The sequence below is a fragment of the Phasianus colchicus genome, chromosome 35, assembly GCF_987193195.1.
Source record: "Phasianus colchicus chromosome 35, bPhaCol1.hap1.1, whole genome shotgun sequence".
NCBI classification, from domain to species: domain Eukaryota; kingdom Metazoa; phylum Chordata; class Aves; order Galliformes; family Phasianidae; genus Phasianus; species Phasianus colchicus.
Genome location: NC_143470.1, coordinates 2,783,685 through 2,799,709, shown reverse-complemented (window position 1 = coordinate 2,799,709; position 16,025 = coordinate 2,783,685). Strand labels below are relative to the sequence as shown.

Below are 16,025 nucleotides of genomic sequence, written 5' to 3'. Positions count from 1 at the left end.
AGGGTCCTGGTGTCCTGAGGCCCACCATGACCATATAGGGGAGTCTTGTTGTCCCCATGGGGGGTGACCAAGGCAGCTGCAGCGTCCCAGGATGGTCCCTGTGTCCCCAGGGCCAACACTGCCATGTCCCCATCACCCCCCATTTGTCCTCATTATGTCCCCACACCCCTCTCCTCCAAAATCGAGGGGAGATCAGACATTCTCACCCCCCCCCCCCTCCACCAAAACCAACAAAATTCTTTTTGTTGTTGTTTTTTTTTTTTTTTGTGCGTGTGTGTGCAAAAATAAACCCTCATTTAACCCCGAGTTGCCCGCGCCGCCGGGTACCGGGGGGGTCCCGATGTGTCCTGTCCCGGAGCCGCCGAGGGGACACTGGGGGATCCTGGGGGGGGTCCGGGGGGGTGAGAAGGAAGGGCTGGAGCTGCAGCTGCTGCCGGAGGAGCCCGGTGAGGAGGAGCTCAGCTGAGAGGAGGGGGAGGTGAGCCCCCAGCGCCGGCCCCCAGCACCCTGCATCCTCCGGGCAGGAGATCACCAGTCTGCGGGGCTGGGGGGATGGGGGGGTTACTAAAACAGCAGGACCTCAATGGGATCCCCCCACACCGAGATTCCCCCTTATCTCCAGCTAATGGGAGCCCAAATCCCCCCCCATGTGCTCTTGATGTCCTCTAATGGCTCTGGGATCCTCCACCATCCCCACTGTGTCCTCTCCAGGGTCCCCAACGTCCCCCCAGGATCCCCTCGGTCACCTCCTCCATCACTGGGACCCCAAAGTCCCCTTTGTCCCCTCCCCATTGGTTCTAGGACCCCAGTATCCCTTCAATACCCCTCTGGTCCCCTCCCTGGTACCTCTGGGACCCCAATGTCCCCTTTCTGGTGGCTCTGGGACCCCCAAATCCCTTCAATGCCCCTTTGGTCCCCTCTGCGGTGGCTCCGGTATCCCAAAGTCCCCTCAACATCCCCTGGTCCTCCCCCAGCATCCCCACATCCTCATCTGCCCCTCACCCCATAAGTGCAGGGCATGGCGGGCAGGAAGGTGCCACCGCTGCAGGTGATGATGTCCTTCATGTGCTCAGGTTCGGGGCGGACGCTGGGGGTGACGTGGACCTCGTAGCCCTGGGGACACGAAGGGGACACAGAGGGGACACAGAGAGGACATGGAAGGACACAGAGGGAACACAGAAGGGACACGGAAGGGACATGGAGAGGACATGGAGAGGACATGGAGGAGACATGGGGTTGGGCAGTGTCCTTCAGTCCAGCCCTGGGCCCCCACCATGGCTCCTGGGGACATTTGGGGACACCACAGGACCACGTGTGGCCCCTTGGGGACATTTGGGGACGGTCACCTGCAGCAGAGGGCGGCGGCGGGCGCGGCTGAGAGCCTGGGACAGGCTGAACCCAAAGTGCTGCTCCTGCTGGCTGTCCTGCACCAGGAAGGGACCCGGGGGAAGGACGCGGCCGCTGCGGGCGCTCTGGGGACACGGGGACAGCGTGGTGACACCCTGGGCTGTGGGGATGTCCCCTGGCCCCTGAGCCCCCCTCCGTCCCCAGGAACTCCCCATGTCCCCAAAGGCCCCCTCCTTTGTTCTCAGGTTCCCCTGTAGCTCTCCTGTCCCCAGAGGTCCCACGGTGTCCCCACTTTGTCCCCAGGGTCCTTCTGCTTTGTCACTAAAGCCACCCACGTCCCCAAAAAGGCTCACTGTGTCCACAGAGGCATCCTCAGAAATGACATCTGTGACCACAAAGCCGTTGGCCCACGTCCCCAAGTGCCATCATGACCCCAAAGAGCCCCTCCTTGTCTCCATAGACCCCTTCCTTGTTCCCCCAGACCCCCATGTCCCCAAAGATTCCCTCCCTGTTCCCACAGACCACCTCCTTTTCCCCCCAAACCCCCAAAGACCCCCCCCCTCGTCCCCAAGGACTGCATTCCTATCCCCAAAGCCATCATCCTGCGTCCCCAAGTGCCGTCACATCCACTCTGCCCCCAACCACCCCGTGCCCTGTCCCCAAGAGCCCCCGCCTCCCCCCAAAAGCCCCCTCAGCCCCCCAAACTCCCTGTCCCCAAGGTCCCCGAAGACCCCTCCCCACCCCCCCACCCCAGCCCCCATGGGACCTGGTGGAGCCACGCGGGGGTGACGATGGCGATGCCGCGCGCCACCGCACACAGGAATTTGACGGTGCGGCGGACGCGGTCGGTCACCAGGTGGGTGCAGTCGAAGACGGAGGCGGCCATGGACCCCCCCAGCCCCCCCAGGGCCGCCTCCATCTCGGGGGAGGCCACCACTCCCGTGAACAGCACCTGGGGACGCCGTGGGGACACGGGTCAGGGACGGCTGGCAGGGGCGAATGGCTTCCAGGGGTCAGGGGACACGTTGGGGGCACTCAGTGTGTGGGGGGGGTGGGTGGAAAAGGGACAGCCTGGGGGGACAGACGGACACCGTGAGGTGACAGAGGGGGGACACTGGGGCCAAACCTTGGGGCAGGAGGAGGCGGAGCTTCCCCGGGGGCGGAGCCGGGACCGAGTGACGTCAGCTGGCTCCTCCTCCTGGGGGCGGGACCACGCCGTGAGGACACGCCCCCTTCCCCCTGAGCCCCACCCCCATGGAGCCCCGCCCTTCGATCCCACCAATCAGCGACCAGGATCCACACAGAAAACCCGCCCACCGCCATTTGGATCCATTCTGCTGCCATTTCCACCAATCAGCAGTCAGAACCTCTACCCAATTGGTGCACGCCCCGCCCCAATAGCCCCGCCCCCCAAGCACAGACCACGCCCATTTTACACAGGCCCCGCCCCCCAAGCCACACCCACCCGTGCTTTCTTCTGAGAGGGGGCGTGGCCACCCCTCCGGGGGCGGGGTGCAGGCGGTGGGCGGGGCTCCTCTTGGCCACGCCCCTTCTTGGGCTCTGCCGGCGGAGGCCGGGCCAGGAGGCGGGGACTGCGGCGCAAAGGGGCGGGGTCTGATGCGGCCCCGCCCCCTGCTGCCTTGGCCCCGCCTCCTTCCCGGCTGGCTCCGCCCCCACGGCTGCGGGTCTGGCGCTGGCTGCGGCGCGGCCCCTCCCCCACCTGTGGGATTGGGGGGGGGGTCGGTGAGTGTGTGACCCCCAGGGGAGGGGTCACCCCGCGGACCCCCGGTGCTCTGCGTCCCCCGGGGGCTCAGCCCCACTCACATCCTTGCTGGGGGCTGTCAAGGCCCCCAGGTCGTCCTGGGCTGGCGTCACCGTGGGGACACGCGTGGCCTCGCGGCTCTGGGGGGGCTCTTCCTCCTTCTCCTCCTCCTCCTCGGGGTGGTAGAAGCACTGCGTCGGCTCCTCGGGGTCCCAAGCTGGGGTTGGGTCTGGGGGACAGCCGCCTTGGGGACAGGGAGAGTGACATGGGGGCTTGGGGAGGTGACACGGGGGTCCCTGGGGGGAAAAGCGGGGGGTCTGGGTCACCTACCTTGGGTTGGGGGCTGCAGGAAGTTCTGCGTGGGGGGCAGGAAGTTCTGTGTGGGGGGCAGGAAGTTCTGCGTGGAGGCGAGGAAGAGGTCCGGGTCATCTGGGGGGGAAAGGGAAGAGCCCTGAGGAGGGGTTCAAGTGACGAGGTGGGGATATGGGTGACTGAGGAAGGGGGGCATGGTGACAAGGAGGGGATCCAGGTGAGCAGGGAGGGGGGACAGGCGAGCAGGGAAGGGGATGAAGGTGTCCGGAAGGGGACCGGTGACAAAGTGGGGTCCCAGGTGACCACAGAAGGGACCCAAGGGACACAGATGGGACCCAGGGGACCATGGAAGAGAATGAAGGTGTCTGGAAGGGGACCGAAGTGACCAAGGAGAGAACCAAATTGAGCAGAGCCACCCCACTCACCCTCAGCCTCGGTGTCACTCTCTGTCACATCCGTGTCCCCATTGGGACGATGCTGCCCACTAGCAGTGAGGCCCAAATTTGGGGCTGAATCCGGAGATTTTGGGGCCGGAGCCACAGCTGTATCACTGCCCATCCTCAAGGTCTCCCCACTGTGTCTCTGCGTCCCACCATTGGGTTTGGGGCTCTCCATGTCTGTATGTGGGGCTGAATTGTGTCGTTTTGGTGCTGTTCCTCCCACACCTCCATCACTGCACGGTTCTGGGGGCAAACTCTGCCTTTTTTGGGTCAATTTCCCACATTCTGGGTTCATCTGCTCCACATCGGCACCACTGCCCATCGCCGCGCTCCCAACATTTGGATTTCGGGGTCGGATTCGGCTCCAAATGTGAGGAGTGGGAGCCACCTCCTCCCCATCGCTGTCACTGCCACCCCCAGGGCTGGCGGGAGGGGAAACAGCTGGATTTAGGGCGGTCACTGCCACATCTGGAGCAACATCTGGAGCAACATCTGGAGCGGAGGCAGCCACAGCATCCGAATCGATGAATCTCTGCGTTGCCTTGTGGGTTTGGGGGGCTTTGACGCCACTGAGGTCCCCCACATTGGTGTCACTGTCACCATTCAGGGCAACAACATCTGGGTTTGGGGTCTCCATCACCACAGCTGGATCCTTCGGGGCGATTTGGGGCGTTTGGGGGTTTTCTGGGTGAGGAACATTTGGATCCAACTCTTCAACATCTATGTCAGCGTCTGCATCCATGCTATGATCTCCAACCTGAGATCCTTTAAGGCCAGGATTTGGGGTCTCCATCACCACAGCTGGATCCTTTGGGGCGATTTGGGGTGTTTTGGGGTTTTCCGGGTGAGGAACATCTAGACTCAGCTCTTCTCCCTCCACATCTGTGTCACTGTCCACATCCATGCTACGATCTCCAACCTGAGATCCTTTAAGGCCAGGATCTGGGGTCTCCATCACCACAGCTGGATCCTTTGGGGCGATTTGGGGCATTCCATGTTTTTTCAGATGAGGAACACCTGGATTCAGCTCTTCTTCAACATCTGTGTTGCTGTCCACCTCCAGCCTCTGACATCCACTCTGAGAGCCTTTAAGGTCAGGATTTGGGGTCCCCATCACCACAGCTGGATCCTTCAGGACACTTTGGGCCGTTTGGGGGTTTTCTGGGTGAGAAACATCTGGATTCAGCTCTTCTTCAACATCTGTGTCACTGTCCACCTCCAGGCTCTGACCTCCAACCTGAGATCCTTTAAGGTTGGAATTTGGGGTCTCCATCACCACAGCTGGATCCTTTGGGGTGATTTGGAGCATTCCATGGTTTTTCAGGTCAGGAACACCTGGATGCAGCTCTTCTCCCTCCACGTCTGTGTCACTGTCCACCTCCAGGTTCTGACCTCCCCTCTGAGATCCTTTAAGATTGGGATTTGGAGTCTCCATTACCGCAGCTGGATCCTGAGGGGCAATGTGAGGTGTTTTGTGTTTTTTCTGGTGGTTTTCCTGGTGGTTTTCCGGGTGAGGAACATCTGGATGCTGCTCTTCTCCTTCCACATCTGTGTCACTGTCCACCTCCAGGTTCTGACATCTGTTCGGAGGTCCTTTAAGATGAGGATTTGGGGTCTCCATCACCACACCCACACCAATGAGGGGCTTTGGGGTGTCCATGGGGACCCTTGGATACGCAATGTCCTCCTCCACATCTGTATCGCTGTCAACCAGAGGCAGCTGCTGCCGGATTTTGGGTCCCCCTACCTCTGGATCCAGGTCTCTGCTTGGGGGCCAACCAACATCTGTATCACTGCCCACCTCCGGTGCCTGTTGTCCTTTTTGGGGACCATCAGCCTCAATACTGGGGGGGTTTGGTGCATTTTGGGTCACCTGGAGGGTGGTGGAGCACAGAACATCCGGATCCGCCCCGCAGTCCTCCACGTCCGTATCGCTGTCCACCATCAGCACCAAAGGCTCCTCCCGAGGACCCCCAGGAGGTGGACCTGGGCTCTCCAGCCCTACTTTTGGAACATTTGGGCTCATCTGACGGTTTTGGGGCCGTTCCACACCCAGATCTGCTCCGCTTTCCTCCACATCCGTGTCGCTGTCCACCGTGAGCGCCCACTGTCCGCTTTGGGAACTTCCAACCCCCAAAACTGAGCTCCCCACCTCTACATCCATATTGCTGCCCACCATGGCGACCTGAAATCCATTGTTTGGACCTCGGGGGTCTGACTGCGGGCTCTTCGCCCCCACCATCATGGCACTTTGGGGCACATTTGGGGCTTTTTGCCGTATTTTTGGCCGTCGGATGGGCGGAAGGAGCTCAGCCTCCTCCTTGTCGGTGTCGCTGTCCACTGTGAGCATCCAGCGCCCATTTTTGGTGCCCCCCATGTCCGGATTTGGGGTTCTTTGGGCCACACCAAGGTCAGCGCTTCTCTCAAGGGCGGATTGGTGGTGATTTGGGTGAAGAACAGCAGATTTTGGGTGCTCCTCATCATCCGTATCGCTCTCAATGCCCAGACTTGGATCGCTGCCCTTCCACCGCTCCACATCTGTACCCACATCTTTGGGGCTCACACAGCGATTTTGGGGCTCAGCACCAGGATCTGGGGGCATTTTGGGGTCTAAACGGCGCTTTTTGGGTCCCCCGGCGTCCAGATCGGTGCAGTCCAAAGTTGAGGAGGGGGGGAGGCGTTTTCGGAGCACGGGGACGTTGGGGGACACATCCGGCTCCTCCAGGTCGCTGCACGGCACACGGAGGGGTTTGGGGTCTCCAAATGAGGCCAAGGGCTTCAGCCCCCCTCCTGACCCCACTGCTGGGGCTCCACTTACCTCTCTGGCACCACTCGGGGGGAGGCGGTGTCTGCGCTGCTGGGACCTGCGTTGGGCAGCACAGATTGTTATTGTAGGGCCTGCAGGAACTCAAAGTTGGGGGGAGTGGGGGGGGGAGACTAAGAGGGCTCATCCTCCCCCCCCATATCACAGCACCCCCACCCCACTGCTGTGTTTTTGTAGGCCCTACAATAACACCGCCATGCACTTACAGCGCTGGGGGGGCTCCTCGTCCTCCGAGTCGCTGGCGAGGGGCTGCCTTGGCGCTGACCCCCACCCTGCGGGGACCCACATCATGGGGGGCTGCCGGACCCCCCCCTCACGGGGACCTCCGATCCACAGAGCCCAGCATTCGGGATGGGGGGTGGGAGGGGAAGAACCGACCTGTGCCCCCCACGGCGCCGAGGCCTCGGGGACGCCTTCGCTGCATGGCCTGAAGGGTGGGAACAACTGCCCCACTCAAACAATTGCCTCCCCTTCCCCCCGCAGCCGCAGTTGCCCCCCAACCCCCACATCTCACCCCAAGTGCCACTCGGTCACCCCAAATCCAGCAGACCCCCACCCAGCTGCGTCCTCCATTCTCCTCTTGCCCCCCCCCGGTCTCAAACTGCCCCCTCTAATCGCCCCCCCCAGCCCCATATCCCTGGAAATTGCCCCGGTGACCCCACAAACTGCCCCAGGGACACCCAAACTACGCATGGGATCCCTCAAGCAGCCACTGAACTGCCCCAGGGTGCTGCTAACTGCCGCAGGGACCCCCTAAACTGCCCCAGGGCCCTCCAAACGCCCCAGGGATGCCCTGAATCACCTCGGCGTCCTGCAAACTGCCTGAGGGAGCCCTAAACTGCCCCAGCGCCCCCCAAAATACGCCAGGAACCCCAGAAATTGCCCCAAGGTCCTCCAAAGTGCCCCAGTTTACTCACAGCCACCCCCGGGCTCCTCCAAACTGCCCCAGGGCCCCCCAGAATACCTCAGGACCCCCAGAAACCGACCTAGGGACCCCCCAGCTCCCTCAAAGGCCCCCCGGCCGCCCCCAGGCCCTCCCGATTGCCCCCTTCAGGTCCCACAAACTGCCCCACGGATCCCCAACGGCCTCAGATACCGGCTAACTGCCCCCCCCAACCACCCCACGGTGCTCCTAACTGCCCCGGGACCCAGGGAACTGCCCCTTCCGATGGCCCCAAACACCGCCGGACCCCCCCAGGACCCCCCGACCCCACAGCGCCCCACGGAGCGCCCCGCTCACCCCTCCCGCGCCGCCGCCTCCGGGCCCCGCCCCTCCTCCCCATTGGCCGCAGCCCCACGGAATCCCCGCCCACTCCTCGCTCCTATTGGCTGCCTCCCGCGGAAGGAATAGAGAGGGGGGCGGGGGCGGTCCTCCGAGAGTGACAGAGCGTCCGCGGCGAGCCATAGAGTGAGACGGGATAGGTAGAGCGGCCGCAGTGAGGGCGCCGACCAACGGGAGCGCGGAAGGAGGGCGGCGCCGACCAATGGGAGCGCGGCAGACGGGCGGTGCCGACCAATGGGAGCGCCGCCGTGTCTATATGAGACGCGAGGGCGCCCGAGCAGCCGCCATTGTCGCCGCGCCGCGTTCCGCGTTAAAGGGGCCGCGCTCCGCCACCGCCGCCACCGCAGCACCCGGGGAGGGGGGCCGCGCTTCCGACACTTCGCCCAGCCCGACCCGAGCTGAGCCGCCGCCATGAGGGAGATCGTGCACATCCAAGCGGGCCAATGCGGCAACCAGATCGGGGCCAAGGTGAACGCCGGGCGGTGGGCGCCGGGGTGGACCCCCCTCCTCCCCCTCCCACCCCATTTATTCCTCTCCCCTCAAATCGCGGCGCGGCCCCTTTAAGGAGCCCCTCCCCCCTCCGCGCGCAGACAAAGGCGGCCCCGAATCGGGGCGGTTTCACCCCAAAATGCAGCCGCGGCCGCGCGCTGCGGGCTCCTAGGGGTCGACGCGGCCCCGAAATGGAGATTTGTGTCCCGAAGTGGGCATTTCCAGCCCCAAAAAGGCATTTCCGGGCCCAAAATGGGGGCGCGCCCCTCCCCCCCCCCCCCACGCGGGACAAAATGGCGGCCGTTCCCGCCTCGGCCCCGCGGGGCCAAAGGGCGCCGCTTCCCGTCCCCCGAAACGCGCCAAAACTGCCCCAAAAACGCCGCTTTCCGACCCAAAATCCGCCCCTTCCCGCCGCGCCGCCCCCCCCGCGTGTCGCACGGCCTGAAAACGGGCGAATTTGAGGCAAAAAGCGATTTTGGGGCGGGGGGGGGAAGCGCTGCGCTGCAGCCGGGAGCTGAGGGGTTAAAAAGGGCCTTTTTTGTGGCGCCGAAATGCGGCGTTTTGTGGGAAAACGGCGAAAAAATCGGCAGCGAGGGGTTGTGGTGGTGAAGGTGCCACAGAACGCGAGGATTTACCCCCAAAACGGCCCTTTTTTGCCCCAAATGGCTCCTTCCCAGCCCCACAGAGGCCCTTTTTGCCTTTTCCCCCCACAGATGCATTTTTGAGGCCCTCAATGAGGCGATCTGCCCCAAAATGTGGCATTTTCACCTCCAAATAAGCATTTTTTTGCCTTTCGATAAACCCCGCAGCTCCCAGTGCTGTTTTCAGCCCCCAAAATGCTGTTTTTCACCCCAAAAATGCCTCCTTGGAGCCCAAATTTGGGGATTTCTGCCCCAAATCGGGGCGTGTCGCTGCAGGAGGACCTGGAAATGGGTTTTTTTCCCCTAAAAATGAGAAATTTCTGCCCCAGAATGGGGAATTTTGCAGCAGGTGCCAAAACGGCACTTTTGGACCCAAATCGGGGCGGTTCTGGAGCTCCAAAATCGAGGATTTGGGTGAAGATGTCAGAATTTGCTGCTCCCAAAACGTCCATTTTTCATCATCGGAGCTTTGTTCCTTCAGATGGCTCTTTTAGTGCTGAAAAAAGGCATTTTTACCCCAAAAAAGCCATTTTTGGCCCCACCAGACCATCCCAGACCCCAAAATGGGCTTTTTTAGCCCAGAATTTGTTATTTTTTGTTTTTTTCCCCTGTGCTGAAATGGCTCTTTTTGCCCCAAACGGAGCTGCGGCCCCAAAATGGAGGATTGCGGCCCCGCGGCTGCACCTTTGTTCTTAAAATCCCCATTTCTTCCCCCAAAACGGGGCTCATTTCCCCCGAAATGCACATTTTTGTAGAGCTGGAGCCCCACATGACCATTTTTGACCCCGAATTCCCCTTTTGCAGCGCAGAAATGGGGGATTTGGCTCCCAAAATGGAGGTGTGCAGCCCTAAGATGGAGGCTCCCATCCTGCAGCTCAGCGCTGCCGGGGCAGAATTGCCCAAAATGAGCCCGTTTGTCCCCAAAATGCCCTTTTTTGCCCCAAAAGTCTGCAGTTTGAGGTCGTTCTGCCCCGATATCCACTCCCACACCGCCGTCATTGTGGGTTTTGCTGCTCACTGTGCTTTTCTCTGCTCACATTCATCATCCCCGCCCCAAACGATGCGTTTTTCGGCCCCAAAATGGGCGTTTTTTCACCCAAACGCTGATTTTTGCCCCCAGAATGGAGCTTTTCAGCACCAGAATGGAATCTTTGTGCGTCCAGCAGCCCCAAAATGAAGCTTTTCAGCCCCAGAATGGGAGCTTTGTTTGCTGCAGTGCCCCCCCCAGCCAGCGCTGCTCCGCCTTTGTTTGCAGCCCCAAATTCCCACTTTTTCACCCCAAAACGGAGCTCCCCCTTCCCGTGTCTTTTTGTATTTCCCACAGAGGCCCCTTTTGTCCCAGAAAAGCCCTTTTTTGCCTGCAGTTTCTCTTCAGTTCCCGGATTTCCTGCGCCACGGCACCGCTTCCATCCTGCGGCCAAAACCCCGAACCTGAATTTCCTTTTTCTGCTCTTTTTTTGCCTTTTTTGACCCAAACCTCAGAATCCCAAAAAGCTCCACCCCGAAGATCCTCAGATCTGGGCTGACGAGGCCCCAAAACGACATTTTTTCGTGTAATTGAGCCCCAAAGAGCGTTTTTAACCCTTTCCTCCCCGCTCAGCCCCCAAATTGCCGCTTTTTGGCCCATTTTCAGCACAGGGCGTGGCTGAACCCCCCCCCCTTCCCCCCCATGTGACCTCGGGGGTCCCAGCAGCCCCTCCCCCACCCTTTGTTCATTTCGCCCCTCCCACCCGGCTGCGTTTTTGGGCGGGAGGAGCCCCCAATTAACGCCTTCATCTCGTTAGTAGTGACTGATATGCAAATCTGGGGTGAGAAAAAGCCCGTTTGGGGCATTTCTGCAATTAATTCTCTGCCAGCCCTGCTGGAATTTAAATGCTGGTTCCGGTTCCCGCCCAAACCGTTGGGGGAGGGGGAGTGGCCAAATGTAGCCCCGCCCCCTGTGGCCGGCTGAGGCCCCGCCCCCTTTGGTTGGCCACACCCCCCGGGTTGATCTGGCCCCTGGGTTGGCCCCCCTTCTGCTTGGCCCCACCCACTTAGGGGTGGATCTTAGTGAAGCCCCGCCCCCTTCATTGTCCCTCACCTTCCCCCTGCCCCCCAGCTCGGCTTTCCTCTGCGATTGGCTGCTCCCATTCAGCCCCGCCCCCTCCTTCGTTGCCCCTCCCTCCTCTTAAAGCTACAGCGCGCATTTAGGGGGCTTTTCCCACTGCTGGGGGTGGGCGGGGGCTTTCTGACCCCCCCTTTCCCTGGCAGTTTTGGGAGGTGATCAGCGACGAGCACGGCATCGACCCCACGGGCACCTACCATGGGGACAGCGACCTGCAGCTCGACCGCATCAGCGTCTACTACAACGAGGCCACGGGTATGGCTGCACCCCCCGCCCATCGTCCCCCCCACGGCCCCACTGCGTCCCTCTCACCCCCCCTCCTTCATTTCTTCATCTCCATCTGCATCTGAGGCCTGGTTTTATTGTCTCTGCCCCAAGACGTTCCTTGTTGCTCCGTGGGGGCTGGGGGGTTGGGTTTATTGGGGGGGTGGGAGTGTTAAGGGTTTGGGTTCCTTGAGGTGGGGGGGCTGGGGGTGAGGGTTCTTCAAGGTGGAGGAGATTGGGGGTGGGGGTTCCCTGAGGTGGGTGGGGGGTGGTTGGGGGCGTGGGTCCCACAGGGTGGGTTTGGGGGTGTGGGTTCCTTGAGGTGGGGGTTTTGAGGGTGTGGGTTCTTTGAGGTGACGGGTTTGGGGGTGTGGGTTCCTCGAGGTGGAGGGGGGTGGGGGTCTTTTGGGGTGGAGAATGCTGGGGTATGGATGTTTTAAAGCCATGGGGGTTGGGAGTGTGGGTTCTTTGAGGTGGGGGGGAAGGGGATGCAGGTTCCTTGGGTTGGGGGGGATTTGGGGGTGTGGATTCCTTGGGATGGGGGTGTAGGGCTGTGGGGTGACCCGGTGCTGCCCCATTTCCTCCCCCAGGTGGTAAATACGTGCCCAGAGCCATCCTGGTGGACCTGGAGCCCGGCACCATGGACTCGGTGCGCTCCGGGCCCTTCGGGCAGATCTTCAGACCCGACAACTTCGTCTTCGGTCAGTGCTCCGGGTCCCCTCGGGGGCACCGTGATGGGGGGTGGGGGGCTCCACACCTGGGGGGTGATGGGGGTCTTCGTAGCGTCCCCAAGGCGTGGGATGGGGGTTGTCCCGTGAGATAACGGGGTCCCCAATGTGTGGTGTCCCCAGAGGGTCTTAAAAATGGTCTGTAAGGATGGGATGGACATCAGCCATGGGGTAACGGGGTTTCTGTGGGATGAGGGTGTTGTCAAAGGGTCTTAAAAACGTCCCCAAAGGGTGGGATGGGTGTCACCTCATGGGATAACGGGGTCTCCAGGGCATGATGGCACCCCCAGGGGATCTGTGGGGTGTCCTCAGAGTGGGGTGGGTGTCATCCTGTGGGATGATGGTCCCTAAGGTTCCTGCTGTCCCCGACGGGTCTTCAGAGTGTCCCCAAGGACTGGGATGGTTGTCACCTCATGGGATGGCAGCGTCCCCAGAGGACTTTGTGTCCCCAAAAGATCTGCTGTATGCCCCCAGTGATGGGATGGGTGTCACCCCATGGGATAACGGGGTCCCCCAGGCAGTTGGTGTCCCCAGAGGGTGGGATGGGCATCGCTCCATGGGAGAATGGCGTCCTCGTGGGGTGAAGGTGTTCCTGAAGTTCTGGGTGTCCCCAAGGGGTCTTCAGAATGTCACCAAAGGGTGGGATTTGTGTCACCCCGTGGGAGAATGGGGTCCCCAGGGCCCTTGGTGTCCCCAAGGGGTCTTCAAAATGTTCCTCCATGGGATGAGGGTGACTCCAAAGAGCTCGGGAAGGCAGCAGAGACCCCCACGATGGGATGCAGGTCTCCAAGGGGCTCAGGGCCGCCTCGCAGCCCCCGCTGACGCCCCCACCCCACGTCTTCCCCACCGCAGGGCAGAGCGGGGCCGGCAACAACTGGGCCAAAGGCCATTACACGGAGGGGGCCGAGCTGGTGGACTCGGTGCTGGACGTGGTGCGGAAGGAGGCGGAGAGCTGCGACTGCCTGCAGGGCTTCCAGCTGACCCACTCGCTGGGCGGGGGCACGGGGTCCGGGATGGGGACCCTCCTGATCTCCAAAATCCGCGAGGAATACCCGGACCGCATCATGAACACGTTCAGCGTGGTGCCGTCCCCCAAGGTGTCGGACACGGTGGTGGAGCCCTACAACGCCACGCTGTCCGTGCACCAGCTGGTGGAGAACACGGACGAGACGTACTGCATCGACAACGAGGCCCTGTACGACATCTGCTTCCGCACCCTCAAGCTGACCACCCCCACCTACGGAGACCTCAACCACCTCGTCTCGGCCACCATGAGCGGCGTCACCACCTGCCTGCGCTTCCCCGGGCAGCTCAACGCCGACCTGCGCAAGCTGGCCGTCAACATGGTGCCCTTCCCACGCCTGCACTTCTTCATGCCCGGCTTCGCCCCGCTGACGTCGCGCGGCAGCCAGCAGTACCGGGCCCTGACCGTCCCCGAGCTCACCCAGCAGGTCTTCGACGCCAAGAACATGATGGCCGCCTGCGACCCGCGCCACGGCCGCTACCTCACCGTGGCCGCCGTCTTCCGCGGCCGCATGTCCATGAAGGAGGTGGACGAGCAGATGCTGAACGTGCAGAACAAGAACAGCTCCTACTTCGTGGAGTGGATCCCCAACAACGTGAAGACGGCGGTGTGCGACATCCCGCCCCGCGGCCTCAAGATGGCCGTCACCTTCATCGGGAACAGCACGGCCATCCAGGAGCTCTTCAAGCGCATCTCGGAGCAGTTCACCGCCATGTTCCGCCGCAAGGCCTTCCTGCACTGGTACACGGGGGAGGGGATGGACGAGATGGAGTTCACCGAGGCCGAGAGCAACATGAACGACCTGGTGTCGGAGTACCAGCAGTACCAGGACGCCACGGCCGAGGAGGAGGAGGATTTCGGCGAGGAGGCCGAAGAAGAGGCCTAAGAGAGGCGCCGGCCTTCGTCCTTTGCCGTCATCGTCGCTGTCGTCGTCATCGTCCTCGGAGAGCCCTCGTCCTCCCGCGTCGTCCTCGGAGAGCCCTCGTCCCTCCGCTGTGCTCCTGGCTGCACCACAAACATGGCCGCCGTTGTCCCTCACCATTGTCACCATGAAGACGTCGGCCACCATCATCGTCCCTCGGCTCTGTCACCACGAAGACGTTGGCTGTAGGTGTCGTCCTTTGTTGGTCACCTTGAAGAGCTCTTGGCCTTGTTGTCATCCTTCTTTATCACCGTCACCACGAAGATGTTGGTCGTCATCGTCGTCATCGTCATCATCTTTTGGCACCGTCACCACAGAGATGTTGGCCATCATCATCATCTTTTGGCACCGTCACCACGAAGATGTTGGCCATCATCACCATCCTTTGGTGTTGTCCCCACGAAGATGTTGGCCATCATCACCATCCTTTGGTGTTGTCACCACGAAGATGTTGGCTTTGGCATTGTCCTTTGGTCTTGCTCCCTTGAAGAGCTCTCGGCCGCCATCGCTGTCCTTCGGCCGCGTCACCGTGAGGATGCTGGCCATCGTCGTCATCGTCCCGCAGTGACCTCCGTGCAGACGTTGGCTTTGGCCATTGATCTTCAGCGCTGTCTCTTGAGGAGCTCTTGGCCACCATCCTCATCCTCTGGCCGTGCCACCATGAAGATGTTGGCCATCGTTGTCCTCGGGCGCTGTCACCATGAAGACTTCAGCCGTTGTCCTTCACCATTGTCACCACGAAGACGTTGGCCATCGTCATCGCCGTCTTTCAGTGTTGTTCCCATGCAGACGTTGGCTTTGGTCATCGTCTTTCGGTGTCGTCCCCTTGAAGAGCTCTTGGCCGCCATCTTTGTCCTTCAGCAATGCCACCACGAAGATGCTGGCCACCATCATTGTCTCTCAGTGTTGTCACCACGAAGGCGTTGGCCTCCACCATCGTCCCTTGGCGTTGTCACCACGAAGAGCTCTTGGCCATCGTCATCTTTTGGCTGTGTCACCACGGAGGTGTTGGCCTTGGTCATCGCCCTCTTGGCCTTGTCCCCTTGACGAGCTGTTGGCCATCATCCTTTGGCCATGTCACCATGAAGGTGCTGGCCGTCACCCTTGTCCTCCAGCAAGGTCACCACGAAGACGTTGGCCTTGGTCATCGTCCTTTGGTGCTGTCACCACGAAGACGTTGGCCATCGTCCTTCATTGCTGCCACCGTGGAGGCGTTGGCCATCGTCCTCTTGGCGTTGTCACCTCCAGGAGCTGCTGGCCATCATCGTCATCATGCCTTGGTGGTGTCACCACAAAGACGTTGGCCTTGGTCGCCATCTTCTGCCGTTGTCACCACGAAGCTGTTGGCCATCGTCACCATCTTCTCAGTGTTGTCACCTCTTAGAGCTGCTGGCCATCATCATCCTCACCCTTCAGCACTGCCACCACTGTCACTCCTGTCTGTCCCCCTGCAGCTGCTGGCCGTTGATGTCACCTCATGGCCGCCGTCCCCCCGTCAGCGCTCCTTGTCCCCCCGTCCTTTGGTGGTCGCTGCCACCCCCCCAAAGGGCTCTCCTGTCCCCTTGTCCCCCCCCTCCTCCCTCCTCAACAAATTCAATTTTTGTTTTGTTGTTTTTTTCCCCCTATTTGGTTTATTTTTTTGTTCTTTTTGGTTTTTTTTTTCATATTGAAAAGCCGCCCCCGGGGCAAAGAATAAAACCGGGACGGAACGCCGCCAACGCGCCCTGGTGTCAATGTGGGGTCCCACCTTTGTCCCCTGCCCCCCTTTGGGGTCCCACCTTTGTCCCCTGCCCCCCTTTGGGGTCCCACCCGTGCCCCCTCCCCCTCTGTGGGTCCCACCCACATCCTCCCCCCTCCCCCCAGTGTCCCTCTGGGGTCCCCAAATC

The 16,025-nt window shown here is 61.4% G+C and overlaps 2 protein-coding genes across 2 annotated transcripts; one reads left to right on the top strand and one right to left on the bottom strand.

The window, feature by feature from the left end:
- Nucleotides 1–242: 242 nt before the first annotated feature.
- MDC1 (mediator of DNA damage checkpoint 1) lies at nt 243–7,943 on the bottom strand. The gene is made up of 13 exons (XM_031610593.2): nt 7,926–7,943; nt 7,064–7,112; nt 6,892–6,957; nt 6,680–6,725; nt 3,847–6,590; nt 3,440–3,538; nt 3,172–3,353; nt 2,813–3,067; nt 2,474–2,545; nt 2,114–2,299; nt 1,347–1,472; nt 1,003–1,113; nt 243–544 (listed from the first exon to the last, which is right to left on the bottom strand). The coding sequence occupies exons 2-13, from the start codon at nt 7,107–7,109 to the stop codon at nt 293–295; spliced, it is 4,185 nt and encodes a 1,394-aa protein (XP_031466453.2). The 5' UTR covers nt 7,110–7,112; nt 7,926–7,943; the 3' UTR covers nt 243–292.
- A 295-nt stretch (nt 7,944–8,238) lies between these two features.
- Nucleotides 8,239–15,857, top strand: TUBB (tubulin beta class I). The gene is made up of 4 exons (XM_031610594.2): nt 8,239–8,435; nt 11,348–11,456; nt 12,056–12,166; nt 13,046–15,857. The coding sequence occupies exons 1-4, from the start codon at nt 8,379–8,381 to the stop codon at nt 14,101–14,103; spliced, it is 1,335 nt and encodes a 444-aa protein (XP_031466454.1). The 5' UTR covers nt 8,239–8,378; the 3' UTR covers nt 14,104–15,857.
- The last annotated feature ends 168 nt before the right edge of the window (nt 15,858–16,025 follow it).